The following is a 13419-nucleotide window of genomic DNA, read 5'->3' on the forward strand; positions in this document are numbered from 1 at the left end:
TATCAAAAAGCTTGAGGTGAAATGTTTTTATGGTTGCCAGCCGACTAACGGAGACTCCAGGAATTACGGCTCCAGGGCGAGAACCAGTCTGGCACTTAGTCCCTCGTAAAAAGGCAAATTGTCATTGAGCTACACGGTGTTAATCAGTGAGCCTTAGAGCTGCTGGCTGGTGGATTTTGCTACTGTTCAAAAGAGCCGGACCCTCCTGTTTCTAACCCTGTGTCTTTATGCTGGTTTTGGCCTTGTTTACTTTACAGGTATGACGGCGGTATCCGTCTTCTCGTCTAACTCTCAATCTGAATGTCAAATAAGCGCATTTCCGTGTCCTCAATCACTGTCTTTTACATTTTTGAACCATACTAGACCAGATCTGAATACACTGTCTCACAGGTTTTATAGGGAGGAGTCTCAGGTCCGGGTTGGCCGCAGCACTCCAGGCTGTGGTCTTCAAAGGAAACCATTCCTCCCAGAAAGCACGTCTTCTACCTTTAACTACCCGGAGACCCCGCAGAGCAGCCTCGTCCAATCACAGCGGCGCTACGGGCTCGCTCTGCTGTTGCAAAGTGAAGGCATGAGGTCGGAACTGGGCCTGTTCAAGCAACACGTTGTTCTGTGAAGATGTAAGTCGGTTTGTTTCTTCACAAAGCTGCATGCAGCTTGTTACATACTAAATACGAAGGGCCGCGACGAGTGGAACATGGAGGTTTATGAACACGGCCAAACCTTTTCTAATCAGGAGGGAGTTAACTCACCATATTGGCATCGCGTCCCTTTGAAGCCCAGTGGACATTGGCACATCCGGTCTTCGGTCTTTGCACATTGGCCTCCATTGAAACATGTATTGACACCACAAACCCCTGTGGAGACCACATATCATATGCCACATATTTTCGTGTATGGGTGATCAGCTACTTTGAGTCTCTCCAGTTCAACAATTATCAATTTGGTAAATACACAACTGCTTCATAGCGACATAAAAACTATGCCTTTGTGATACATGCAGCATGTTTATGTGATGCCATTACTCACTGTGCAGACAGCCCATCTCTTCACCCTCCTGAGTCCAGCCAGGGCAGCACTTATAAACTGTGCGTAAATCCGCGCTGTACACCTGCCGGTACACTGTGTAGTAAGATGTCCTGAAAAATAGAATTATACATTTTTTGTCACAGGTTTTTGGGGAAATTACAATATATGTTTATATTCATATTTGATTGGGTTATGTGTATGTAAAAGCAAATATTTTGATCTGCTCCCACCTTCTCTCGTAGCCCGCACACCATCTGTGGTTGGTGCATCCCTGCTTCCAAACTTTAATCATACGGGAAAAAGCCTGGACACAAGGCTGACGGGCCGCCATCATGGACATCTCCTGGTCAGCACAAACATTTGGCCTGTGTATGAAAAAAAAAAAAACAACACAATGGCTCAAGGAATGTGACGAGTCCAGGCAAGATATGTACTTTAAATATATATGAATAATCATATTAAATTAAAGTTAACGCAACCATCACATGTAGTTGACAGATCAGCAATGTCAGCAATGAAAGCAGAGCTTGTGCTCTGGAGGTAAAGATGCAAAAGCAAAAGATGACCCTGCAAGGCAGTGACGGTCACATTACTTTGAGTACAGATATATGTACTATATATGATGACACCTCTGAGTGCAACGCAAACAGGAATGAGGTGCATGGAAGAAATAAAGAAATAAAGCCATATAGTTGTCATATACTTATATTGTTGATGCTTCCAATGTTGATGTGAGTCTGCTGCACAGCTGATGTATGTGTGTGCAAACAAACATGAACCCCCACGTGTTCTTCATGTTCAGCCGCATGGACTTCAGCTCATTACTTAACCACAATTATACAGCTTCCTGTTTGGTACAATGTGCTTGTGCAGAAAAGGTCCAGAAAAAAAAACTGTCCGCAGCACCTCATAAACAACCACTTAACTTCCACAGCAAATTCATATATTCATTTTTTTCCTCTCCAAAATTGTTTGCATGTCAATGTGCACAGAGGTTTGAACTGCACAGAACCTTGTCAGAAGCAGACCTAATAATCTGCAGATATCCTATATAAACTGTCCAGAGATGTCCTCCTTCACAAACCATCTGGCTTCAATACACAGCAGCCTGAAGTTAATTAGCGGAGGTGTTCTGTTTCTCCTGTAGTGAAAACGATTCTTTCAATCATGTCCAGCAAAGTCTATTTAAGTCGGGAAACCTCTGCAGTTTACAAAGAAACATCGCAGTCGATTGGAAGTTATTTCGCAGAAGCTCGTCACAACAAAAACACATGCATCCTCTTAGGGGACCTGAAAGAGCGACGCCTAGTGGGCATTGAGGAGAATTAACCACAAAGAAACAGAATGACAGACAAGATAAATCATTTTCAACAAAAAAAAAGGAAAAGAAGATATATTTAAATTTCTTAGTTAAAATGAAAGAGTGCTACATATACACTGTAATGCGTTGTTTCCGTCTTATTTTAAAGCAGATATGCGTACAAATCTCACTCACCTGACCATTCAATGCAATTGAAATTAAAATCAAATTAAACACATTATATAAATCGAAGAGTGTCACTTACATGCCTAGTTGCAGCTCTAAAGACGATGCGATGTGCACAGTGCTGAATAACAGCACACACAAAATATCCGGGAACATAGTTTCAGCCAGTTACGGACACGAGAGAAGTTTCTCAACCGGCGCAGCCTCCGTGTCCATCAAATGAAGCGCATCCTGGCAGTTATGGGAATCCGCCTGGAGACATAACTCGGGTTAATGTTTGGTTTCTTTGATATTTCCCGAGATCCAGACGTGATTTCCCTTTCTCTGCTGAAGCAGAGCGACGACTTGTCTCACGTCAATCTAAACCTTTGAATGGCTCCGAGTAAACGCACCACCCACAGCCACTAAAGGGCCACCTCCTAATAAAAAAGAGAAACCTTTGACATTGACCTGTCCACTCAGTGTTAACACACCCAGACACGTTTCGTGTTATCCTTAGAATAAATGCACTACCTGAAAGTTCGCCAGATATTATCCAAATATGTTTTATTTCGTGATGATGAAATGGGAGTGAATGAACTCTTTTCAAAAAAGTGGCTAAAGTAGTTAAATATCTCAAAGAAAGCAATTCACTTAAAAACGAATTCAATTTATAAAATGAATGTAAAACAGCAAAACGAGAGGTACAAACATAAAACTGGAAAACGTACTAAATAATAATTTTTGGTAATGTTACAAAAACAGTTACAGTAAAGTAAAAAGTTGATAATTGCATATTGTCGAGATTAAACACTATCCCCTACTGATTTAAACCAATGAAATTGGAGTCAGACGCATCGCTGTAGTGACGTCACTTCCGCCTGAACTCTGACGCGTCCTCTTTGAAGGACAAACAGCGGAAGAAGAGAGGAGGCGCTTCTCGTGTCAACACCAGAGATGCATGACAGCTACGAAATGTCTAGTACTGCTACCTAACGGGACCGGTTTCATTGTATTTAGACGTCTCTTTGCCCTTATAAAGTTGATTAAGAACGTCCCTTTCTTCAACGGAAAGGTTAGATATCCGTAGCAGCCAACAAAACGGTAAGAAACCAAAACTACCCCGCTAGCTTGAAATGGCGATAACGTTTTGTCGAACGTTAGCTCTCCAACCAAAACCAACGTTAGCGTTCGTATTGTGTAAACGTCACTTAACTTAGACTAAAGACTTAACTTAGATCTCCCACCAGTTACTTAAATATTAACGTTAGAGCCGCCGGACATTTGCAGTTTACTAACTACGGCGAATATTGCCTAAATAACTAGCAGTCTCTTTATTAGACCGTAATATAACGTTACACCCTCGTTGATGGTAGCATTGACATATAAGAAACTGTTAAAACAAGCTATTAGTTGAATACAGTCAACACTGCTGCTATAAATAAACCTCATCTCAAGTCTCAAGTTATCTTATGATAGTGTCACGACACTATTTCAATCTTCTACTCTTGCCTGCGGCTCATCAGCTGCACCAGTTTATTCTGAGGGGATCGTTTGAGAGATTCTTATCTGGTTTAATTGGATGTGCCTGCAGGTGTGCCCCTGAAACAATAAGAACACACGGATCGCTCACGTTGGCATGTTCCCTTTTGGGAACCTTTTTTTTTTTGTGCTAAACAATTAATTCTGTGTTGCTGAACAAATCCTTCCTCGCAGTGAAATGAACGGGGCGGCATTCCCTTCCCCCATGGCGGAGATGGCAGAGATGAATCGTATCCAGTATGAGCTGGACTACACCGAAGGGATCAGCCAGAGGATGCGCATCCCTGAGATGCTCAAAGTGGCTCCTCAGGGCCGCGAGGACCCTAATCTTGGATCTCAGGAGGTCCCCCGCAGTGTCATAATGCAAGTGCCAGAGAGAATTGTGATTTCAGGTCAGTAGGCAGTAAAGCAGTTGAGACAAAGTCTTGTTTAATATGAATGAAACTGAAACTAAAAGTCTTTGGGCACAACACGTGATGCCGTTATTCAACCTCAGCATTCGAATCCGAGTTGATTGTTTCAACCAAGTGAAGAAGAATATACGTCAATCTGTAATTCACACCTTCCTTTGTCAGGAGACAGTAATGACCCCCAGTACCCCAGACCCAGGGACCTGGACCTAATCCAGTCAACACCACTAGAATCCCTTTCACTGAAGACTCCACCCAGAGTCCTCACCCTCAGTGACCGACCGTTGGACTTCTTAGAAGAGGAGCAGCAGTCCGCTCCAGACAGTGAGGAGGTGGTAAGCAATCGGGCAATAAGTAGTTTTTTACAAGGTCGCCGCATAATATTTACTTATCATTTGAAGAATTGTCATGATTTAACATGAATTAATCGGTTGTCATAATCTTCTATAGTCGCAGCCTCAGACACGAGCACGCCGGGAACGCTCAGCCAGTGAGAATGCAGCTGCCCGTCAGAACAATCAGCTGATGCGCAACGATTCTGCGTGAGTATTGGTCTGGATTTGCCATCATTTGCTTGGTATCCGTTCCATCTATGCGCATGCAGTAGCATCTTTCTTTTGGTTCTGTGTTTTCTGTGTCCCTCTGTCTTGTGACCTAGCTGGGTGTCCGTTGTTTGCCGTTTCGTGCTAAAACTTTGTGGCCTACAGCGTTGAGCAGTTTCTTCAGTAGGGCTAATCCATTAATACTGATCTTAATCATTTTCGTACTACTCAGTTTTGATTTAATAATCTACGGTATATACATTTATTATGATAAATGATTACAGGGTTACTATAAAATGGCAGAAAGTGTTACTACTTGGTGTATAAACTGTGTGGCCTGCAATAGTCAGGGGACCTGTCCAGGCTGCGCCCTTCCTTTGCCCAATGTCAGCTGGGATCGGCTGCAGCCCCTCCCCCGCCCCCTCCTCACCCACCTCCTTCTCTGCTGCCCTGAGCAGGATAAAAGCTTAGAGATAATGGAGGAAGTCTTTAAACCTACTTGAAGACCACCCTCGCCTTTCAACAGCCCTTGAAAAGATAACCCGATAGAATACCATTCAAACCATTTTACCGTTTTTACTGTAGCTTTATTGTTTGGGGGGGTAAACATTTTGGGGTTTTGCCCTTTGCACATATTAACATTTTTGTGGTTATGCAGCTTACAAACCGTCATGTCCCGATCATCAAATGCATGTGACGTCCTTGGTCCCTGCCAGAACGAGACACTGGTCTAGAGTGAGCTAATCAAGACCGGGATCATTATTTTTCCCGTGGCTTTAGTTTATATCTCTGTTTCTGTTTTTTGTTGGTTATTATATGTTAACAAACCACCGGGTCTCACAGTGTGAGGGGTCGGCAGGTTAAATGCTATTACTGCAACATTACTTTTTTATCTCTTTCACTCAGTTCAAAGTGAAGTTGAGGACAGTTTATTTTCCTTATTTCTCTCCCTCTGCCTCTCCTTCTCCTTCCTCCTTCCTTTCCTTTCCTCTGTTGTCTTGTTCTTCCCCTGTCCACTGAATTGGCTGCTCTTAATGGTGGGCATTGGGCAGTGCGGCCCCGTCCCCCCCAGCCACTGTCCACCCTTGCCCCCCTCTCACCGTGACCGAAGAAGAACACAGCCTGTACAGCCCTAGCGGGGTTTTATCTTTCCTCCAGTCCACGACACGTCGGGCCTACCAGCAGGTCCTGGAGGTCTTGGACGAGAACCCTCGCAGGTGACCTCTCAATCATCCGGCCGCTTTCTGCCGCAATAAAAACGTGGCGCACTAGATATCGATCAGATAGGGCGAGAGAGTGCTGCAGGGACGAGTACTCAGGCCCCAAGATGAGCGCCAGCTTTTGCACTTAATTGGGTTTTGGTTTGAAGCCTGAGATCAGGTCTGTGGTTTAACCCAAGCGAGAGATTTGCTTCATTTACTACACATCTCTTGAATTTCGAAATTTTGACGTGTCTTAAAAAAGTGTCTAAATGAGTCCACGTCTTTACGCCGTACGCCAGGCCGCCTTCGGTTTAGCGGTGGAGACGTGAAGTCACGCCGCCTAGTTTGTGTGTTGTTTCTGGTTCTAATGTCAGCTTTTTTTTCTTCTTTTGGCAATCCCAAAACATCCAACAAAATGTTCAAGCATCATAAACAGGTGCTCGTTTTCTGCAATGATCCCAAATCCAATGAACAAGTCCCGTTAGCATTTGGTCACGGGAACCAGTGCAACACTAAGGTCCGGGTTGGCCCACTAAATCGCATCATCCCTGCAGCACTCCGCACTGACTGGTGGTCGTTGTTCTGACTTCCTCACCGTCTCATTAAAGCTACTTTGAGTTGTCTATGCAGGAAGGCGCGTTGTTTCTTTATATTGTTTTGGCCCTTGGTTATGTTGTTTGTACGGTAGACTGAAGCATTACATGCCCATATGTAACAATATTAATACAGCATGTATTAATCATAACGTTTTGTAGGAGCTGAACCACTTGTCGAGGTCGTTCTCGGCCTTGTGGACCATTTTATAATTTAGATTTGGTTTTGGAAGAAAGGCAGTGATCCGCTTTAGGAAATGTGTTCCCTTACATCAGGAAAACCATAAAGCATATGATTCTGTTTGTTTTACATAAAACATACACCTTTCATCTTGCACATTTTTTCACCCTCCTCGGGAAGGAATCCGACAAAAGCAGAGTTCAAAAGTTGAATGAGTAAAACTCTTGACACCTAAAGTTGCGGTTAGACAAGAAGAGGTGTCTGCAAACCAAAGCATTAAGAAAATATTCTGTTATTAATCGGTAAGGGAACTATTAAAAAGCACTTCAATGAAAGTGTCTAACGAGATGTGAGATTAGCCTGTGGTTTTTAGTAGTTGTTCTCCTATGGACATGGAAGGTGTGTGGATGCAAGCCATCGGTTTATGTTGCTCTATCTCTCTTATTTCCCCTTCTCTCGACCCTGTCTTTCCCCCCACCTCTATAGCAAACCATCCCCGCGAGGGGGGTCGGCCTCGAGCTCCAACCCCCCGCATGACTCCAGGTAACTCCACCTGGCACTTCACCTTCACTCTGATCCTTTTGTCCTTTTTCCTCATCCTGTCCGACCTTCTCGTTCTCATTTCGGGTTTGAAAGATCTCTTAAAATGGCCGTTGTTATCGGAAAACGCGCGTGTTTGACTTCGTCCTCAAAGTGACTGTCCTCTTCTCCAGGCTCGCACTGTCAACGTATGAAGCCACGCTGGACGCGGGGCCCGACGACATGACCGTGGTGGATGCCACAACGCTACGGCGTCAGGTCAGTTCCAAAGAGTCCGCGTCTCCGTTTGGCGGCTAAATGCGGAATCCCGGCCACTTGACGAGACGTGTTTCTCACCGATTCCTCCGCAGCTCATCAAGTTGAACCGAAGGCTGCAGCACTTGGAAGAGGAGAACAAAGAGCGAACGAAGCGAGAGATGATCCTGTACTCGGTCACCGTAGCTTTCTGGCTCGTCAACACCTGGGTGTGGTTGCGACGTTGATTTCAAAGCGCCGCCGTGTGTGTTTCTGGCATCAACGTGACGGAAGAACGTATTATCCCTAATTCTGTGTCAAATGTTAGCTCACCGCTGCACTCTGCCCCCGCGTGAGGAAGACCTTGTAACGCGCGCACAAGGCCCGGGTAACAACGGGGCTTATATTTTCATTTGGTTTATTTAATAATACATGTAAAGTTTTATTTTTTTTACTCTTATTTCATCTCGTCTCTCGCTTTTTTTTTTCTTCTTTTTATTACAAACCTTCTTCCTCAACGCTAAGCATGACTTGTTGTAAATATTTGTCTGTCACTCAAGAGTTTTGGATTGAGGTCATCAAGATATAAATTAAATCAGTTTACCAAAATGCAGCTGCAGTGTGCAGATGTGACCTGTTGAATATGTATTGGGGAAAGAGTAATATGTGACTTGAATTAGGAAATGTAAAACAGTTTACTAAAACCATACATACGATGTGTTGTCCTGTGTTTTTTTTTCTCCCTCATATTTAGCTCATAAGTCTTTTTACTGCTCAACCCCAGTTTATTTTTCATAACTAAATACTGCAGGTTTGGCTTGTTAGTCTTTAAATACCCGGTAAAGTCATTGTGCAACTGATTAACGGATAATTATAATCTTAACATTGTGTTATCCTAATACAAAACAAAACAGGATTCATTCTGTTTTCCAGTGTTAGAATTAACAACCATATAAACAAAGTAGCTTTGAAATTCTTTAACAAAAACTTGTAACACAACAAATTAACCCCAACCTTATTGAACTAAACAATAAAACCTGAATATTCACTTATTTTTAATCGTCAGTCAAGCTCCTCAATCAGGCGGCGGGGTGGAGAAGATGTGTGGTTCGATTTGGACTTTCCCGCTGGTTCTAAAATAGACGTCTCAAGAGCCTCCTCGTCTTCTGGATACACCAGTGATGGAGAACTGCTTCGCCCCTCAGCTGATTTGCTGCAGTCGCTCATTAAGAACTCTGACTTTTCATCTGAACCAGCGGTCGGGATGCCTTCGCCCCGATTCCCGTTTGGACCGTCCTCCTCACTGCCTCCGGATATGACCTCTATCAGGGCTCTCTGAGGAGAGAAGGTGTCCGTGTCCGCGTCCTCCAGGTCGGGCAGGTCATCAACGCGCAGCGAGCGGTGCGGCGGCAGATGGATGGTTTCCAGCTGGACTTCGTCCTCCAGCTCCGTGACCAGCGGTCCGGGACCGCGTGCTGGTACCGACCCGTCAGCTTTGGGGGGAACGGCCCTGAGCAGAGGAGGCGGTTTCCTGTCAGCCGACTCGCTCGTGTTCACCGCCTGACTTCCAACAATCTGGATTCTCCAAGACTCATTTTGTTGTTGTTTGTCACATTGTGCTTTTTCTCTATCCAGCGCCTTTCCCGTAACGCTCTCTTGGACTCCTGCTGAATTCTCTGGATTCACAACCTCTTTCTCTTCCGTCACGGGCTGCTCGACCTGTGATTTCTCCTGGTCGTCCTTCTCGACCGGATCCCTCTGGAAGCCGTGACCTGGCTGCCCTGCTTCTAGATTCCCACAGTTGGACTGGTGTTCCCAGGATCCCTCTGTGGATCGGCTGTGCAAGAACCCCTCGTCCTGGGCATCCAGGCAGTCCCTCACAAAGGACTGGATCTTCTCTCCGTTGGGCGAAGTCAGACGCTGGGTGTCGTTTTCCTCACATGTAGTCTCTGTAGTGGTGAAAGCCTCGGCCCCTGAAACAGAACAGATTGTAAGCCGGTGTTTAAAAAAACAACAACAAACAAAACACATTCAGTATGTGCACCGGTAAAACGCTTCACCTGTCTCCTGCTGTTCTCGGAGGCGTCGTCTCTCCCAGGCGGCCCTCCGAATCTCTGCCATGGCGTCCAAACTGTCCAGAATTTTCTTCCTCTCGCGAGTGTCCCATTGCTCTCTCTCTTTGCGCTCCCCTGCCAGCCCCCCCACTGCCCAGGCCTCTGCACAGGCCCTGTCCTTGGGGAACACGGGGCGATCGTCCAGGTAGGTGAGCTGCTTGAGACGCACTATCGTGGTCTTCCTGTAGTTTGGGATTTTTTTCACCACCTCATTTCCAATTAGATTGAGCGTGCGCAGCTCCGGCATGGCCTCAAGTACCGAGAGGATCTCAGGGTCGTTTAACAGGTTGTGAGACATGTCCAGCGTGCTGAGGGCCAGACACCGGCTCAGATGCTCCACGTCTCCCACGGTCTCCAGCTTGTTGTGGGCTATCTGCAGACTGCTCAGGCCAGGGAGGCAGGAGATGTTCTCAACGACGCGTATGTAGTTGTTGGAGACGTTCAGGGTGGAGAGCTTTCGCAGTGGTTCAAGGTTTTCCAGCTTGTAAATGAGGTTGTGCTGAAGGAACAAGGAGCGCAGTTCAGTCTGGGCATCCAGATTCTCAATGCGTCGAAGCCCATTGCTTTCCAGCCAGAGACACTTCAGTCCCGTGTACTCCTCTAGGTTCTCAATGGCGGATAGACCTTTGAAATGCAGGTACAGTGCGTCGTTCAGGTGTGGTGTTGAGTAAAGGTTATTTTTCTTACAGTGTTTTTTCAGGAACGTCTTTGTCATTTGTTGCCCTGAGTCTTTTCCCTTTGCCTCTTGTAGTGGGCTTTGCCGCTTGTTGTTGGTTTCTTCAGCTCCGTGCGTTATCATGGCCTCCGCTTTATCTTTGCTGGTGGAAGTTATTCCGGCACCTCCACAATCCTTTTTGGTCGCTCTCCCCACTTCATCTTGCATCTTTTCCTGGGCTTCAGGTGTTGACATTGTGCAAATTATCCGGCGAGAAATATAAATGCTATACTCGTATCCTGTGTATGTTTTCAAGCGGTTTGTCAGTTGTGTAGTCTCAAAAGGTTCAACCGCAAGTCCGCTCCTTTAACCGTTAGTTCATGTTTACGTTTGTTCCCATAGTAACGCACATTCGGTCGTTACACAGGAACGGTCAGCCTGGCCGGATATAGCGTGATGTTCCGGGTCGGACAGTCTAAGCGGTTGCACTCTGCTGTCATTGGCCAACATGGCGTCCGGATACATACTAAATCGTGGTGTGCTAACGTTGGGAATTCATTGCCAGCGTGTTTGCAGAAACGTGTCATTATCTCAGGTTAGAGAGAAGAAGCGATGGATGAAGGCGTACACATACCTCATGGCCAAGAAGTTAAAGCTGGAAGGACCCTCGCCACCGAAGCCCAGGTGAGGCTAACCGTTGGCTAACAATGCTAACACCAGAGTCGAATAGAGAGCATCTCAAGGCCACTAATGTAATTTAATTGTTATATTGGTCAACATGTGTATTGATATTCATCTGAGCGCGCTAGATTTATAGGATAGCACAATTGCAACAATCAATTGTCAATGCAGACTTGTAGTTAACGTTATAATGTTCCGTTTTAAAGCTAGTGAATATGGCTCCTTCTGCACAGGTTGAGGTAAAATTTGCCTCAATCCTGAAAAGGCACCGATCTCCAGGTAGCACAAAAACTGTTCTGTGGATGAAGCCACGACTCCCGAGTAAACTGTCTGACATCCTTTTCAGGTCTCAACAGCCTCACTGGGATCACCACGCCGAGGTTCAGGCGTTCAGCAGCCGCCTCCACGAGAACTTCTCCCTTGAGGTGCTGAAGACGGCCTTCATCAATCCGTGTTACCTGCAGGCGGAGCACAGGAGGAGACAGGGGCTGGCCGTGGGAGCCGAGGCCACTGCCCTTGCTCTGGAAGATAATGTTCAGCTCCGTGAAAGGGGAGAGAGCTTCACCAGGAGCTTCCTGACCGACTGGTGCACGGCCAGCTTCCCGGTCCTGCCGAGCGACGGGGTGGAAAGCGTCGCGAGGCACCTCGCCGGTTCGGAAGTTGTGACCTACGTAGCGAGAAATCTTGGCGTTGATGACTTGGCCATGAGTGCGGACTGTCCTGTTCCCGACGACGTGCTTCATTCCACGTTCATGGCGGTGGTTGGAGCTCTACTGGAGAGCAGTGGACCAGAGAGAACTGGATTGTTCCTCAGGGTAAGAGTCCTGCTGCAGAGTATAATGCACACTCAATATTTAATATCTTTTAGTCATATCGTTAGGCTGGCTTTAGAGCCTTGAGTTGGCTCTGTTTGTGCAGCAGTATGGTATTTCATATGCTTTTCTTCTCTCCCTTCAAAAGGATTTCCTGGGCCCTCAGCTGATCGGGAAGGACCTGTTTGATATGTGGACAGTAGTCAACCCCATGGGACTGTTGGTGGAGGAGCTTACTAAGAGGAACGTTGCGCTGCCGGAGCCTCGCCTCATCAGGGCGGCTGGAGCCAGTACTGTCCTGCCACTATACTTTGTTGGCCTGTACAGGTACGTCGGCTGTTGTGGATGCTGATGCACAACTGACAGGAACTGGAAAAAAACATGTTCTTAGAATCAAGTTACTTTACAAGTTTAAGGTTTGACTGAAATGAAGATGATTCATAATAGACTTGATTGTTAAGTGTTTGGTTTTATAATATTAATAGTAAACAATTGTCTTGTGTGTGTGTGTCTGATAAATCAGCAACAAGAAGCTTCTGGCTCAGGGTCCAGGAGAGACACTTGCAGCAGCTGAGGAAGAGGCAGCTCGAGTGGCCCTCCGGATACTCTACGGCTACACCGAGAACCGCAGACCCCTTGACTTCTCTCCACTACAACAGCATCAGCAGCCATTAATTCAATCAATTAGCAGCAACTAATGACCTATCAATACCTAATAGAACAGCGGAAATTAATTTCATCGGTTCGGGGCAATTAGACAGGAAAGTAGCATGAATCTACTGAAGAGATCATTTGAGATAAAGCACATCTCATTTGTGGACAACAAAGTTAAGGTAAATTATGTCACCATGTACCTTTTTTTTTTAATTTGTTTTATTGGATATAAGTCCAATTTATCAAAATTAGGTGTTTCGAAATGAGAGCAAAATAAACCTGCCGTTCATGTTAAATGTGACTATGATGTAAGATCAAGGCTATAACTTTTACCAGACAGAAATCAAAGCCTTTAAAAAAAAAAAGTGGTGACGTTCAAGAGTAAAGTCCTGTATCTTTCCTTGACTAATGACCTATTGGTTCAGCAGTCCATGGCGCACAATGGCCATCATATCTGGTTGTATAAATGCCATTTGGTTTACTTAATAATCTGTTTGACTATATTAAAAGTAATAACTGTCTACACAATGACTTTGTTCTTTTTTAAAAATAGTATATTTCGTCAAAGTTATTGCGATTGCTTCCATGGGATGGGAATATTTGTGGCTGTAAACTTGATATTTAGATCTTTTTTTTTTCTTCATGTTATACTATAGTTTATCTTTAGGTTATTTCTTACGAATTTTAAGAATGTTTATTTTTAAATAACTCATCTGTTTAAATGCTTTCTATTTTTTATTCCACATCTATATGGAACTCATTGAT

The 13419-nt window shown here is 45.1% G+C and overlaps 4 protein-coding genes across 10 annotated transcripts in view; 2 read left to right on the plus strand and 2 right to left on the minus strand.

Annotated features, from left to right (window-relative positions):
• egfem1 (EGF-like and EMI domain containing 1) overlaps positions 1–2921 on the minus strand; it is a 46274-nt gene extending 43353 nt beyond the window's left edge. For all 3 annotated transcript variants that reach the window (XM_040190864.2, XM_078098368.1, XM_078098369.1), the window contains exons 1-4: positions 2595–2921; positions 1260–1394; positions 1030–1139; positions 753–857 (exon numbers count right to left, since the gene is read on the minus strand). In XM_040190864.2, coding sequence (XP_040046798.2) covers positions 753–857; positions 1030–1139; positions 1260–1394; positions 2595–2671 — 427 coding nt within the window. In that variant the 5' untranslated portion in view covers positions 2672–2921. The remainder of the gene's footprint in view (positions 1–752; positions 858–1029; positions 1140–1259; positions 1395–2594) is intronic.
• Positions 2922–3358: 437 nt separating this feature from the next.
• Positions 3359–8454, plus strand: mffa (mitochondrial fission factor a). 5 transcript variants are annotated; one of them, XM_040180957.2, is made up of 8 exons: positions 3360–3598; positions 4211–4428; positions 4612–4781; positions 4897–4988; positions 6041–6205; positions 7451–7507; positions 7678–7762; positions 7855–8454. In XM_040180957.2, the coding sequence occupies exons 2-8, from the start codon at positions 4215–4217 to the stop codon at positions 7984–7986; spliced, it is 915 nt and encodes a 304-aa protein (XP_040036891.1). In that variant the 5' UTR covers positions 3360–3598; positions 4211–4214; the 3' UTR covers positions 7987–8454. The 5 variants fall into 5 exon arrangements, with proteins under 5 accessions (XP_040036910.1, XP_040036891.1, XP_077954509.1 ...); XM_078098383.1 differs by having other exon boundaries at positions 4612–4778; XM_040180967.2 differs by lacking the exon at positions 6041–6205.
• Positions 8455–8700: 246 nt separating this feature from the next.
• On the minus strand, positions 8701–10948 carry dnaaf1 (dynein axonemal assembly factor 1). Its single transcript, XM_040180931.2, has 2 exons — positions 9799–10948; positions 8701–9711 (listed from the first exon to the last, which is right to left on the minus strand). The coding sequence occupies exons 1-2, from the start codon at positions 10760–10762 to the stop codon at positions 8801–8803; spliced, it is 1875 nt and encodes a 624-aa protein (XP_040036865.2). The 5' UTR covers positions 10763–10948; the 3' UTR covers positions 8701–8800.
• mrpl44 (mitochondrial ribosomal protein L44) lies at positions 10900–13177 on the plus strand. The gene is made up of 4 exons (XM_040180946.2): positions 10900–11191; positions 11535–12003; positions 12149–12327; positions 12524–13177. The coding sequence occupies exons 1-4, from the start codon at positions 11016–11018 to the stop codon at positions 12696–12698; spliced, it is 999 nt and encodes a 332-aa protein (XP_040036880.2). The 5' UTR covers positions 10900–11015; the 3' UTR covers positions 12699–13177.
• The last annotated feature ends 242 nt before the right edge of the window (positions 13178–13419 follow it).

This window comes from Gasterosteus aculeatus, chromosome 1 (assembly GCF_964276395.1).
Source record: "Gasterosteus aculeatus chromosome 1, fGasAcu3.hap1.1, whole genome shotgun sequence".
In the NCBI taxonomy this organism is placed as follows: Eukaryota; Metazoa; Chordata; class Actinopteri; order Perciformes; family Gasterosteidae; genus Gasterosteus; species Gasterosteus aculeatus.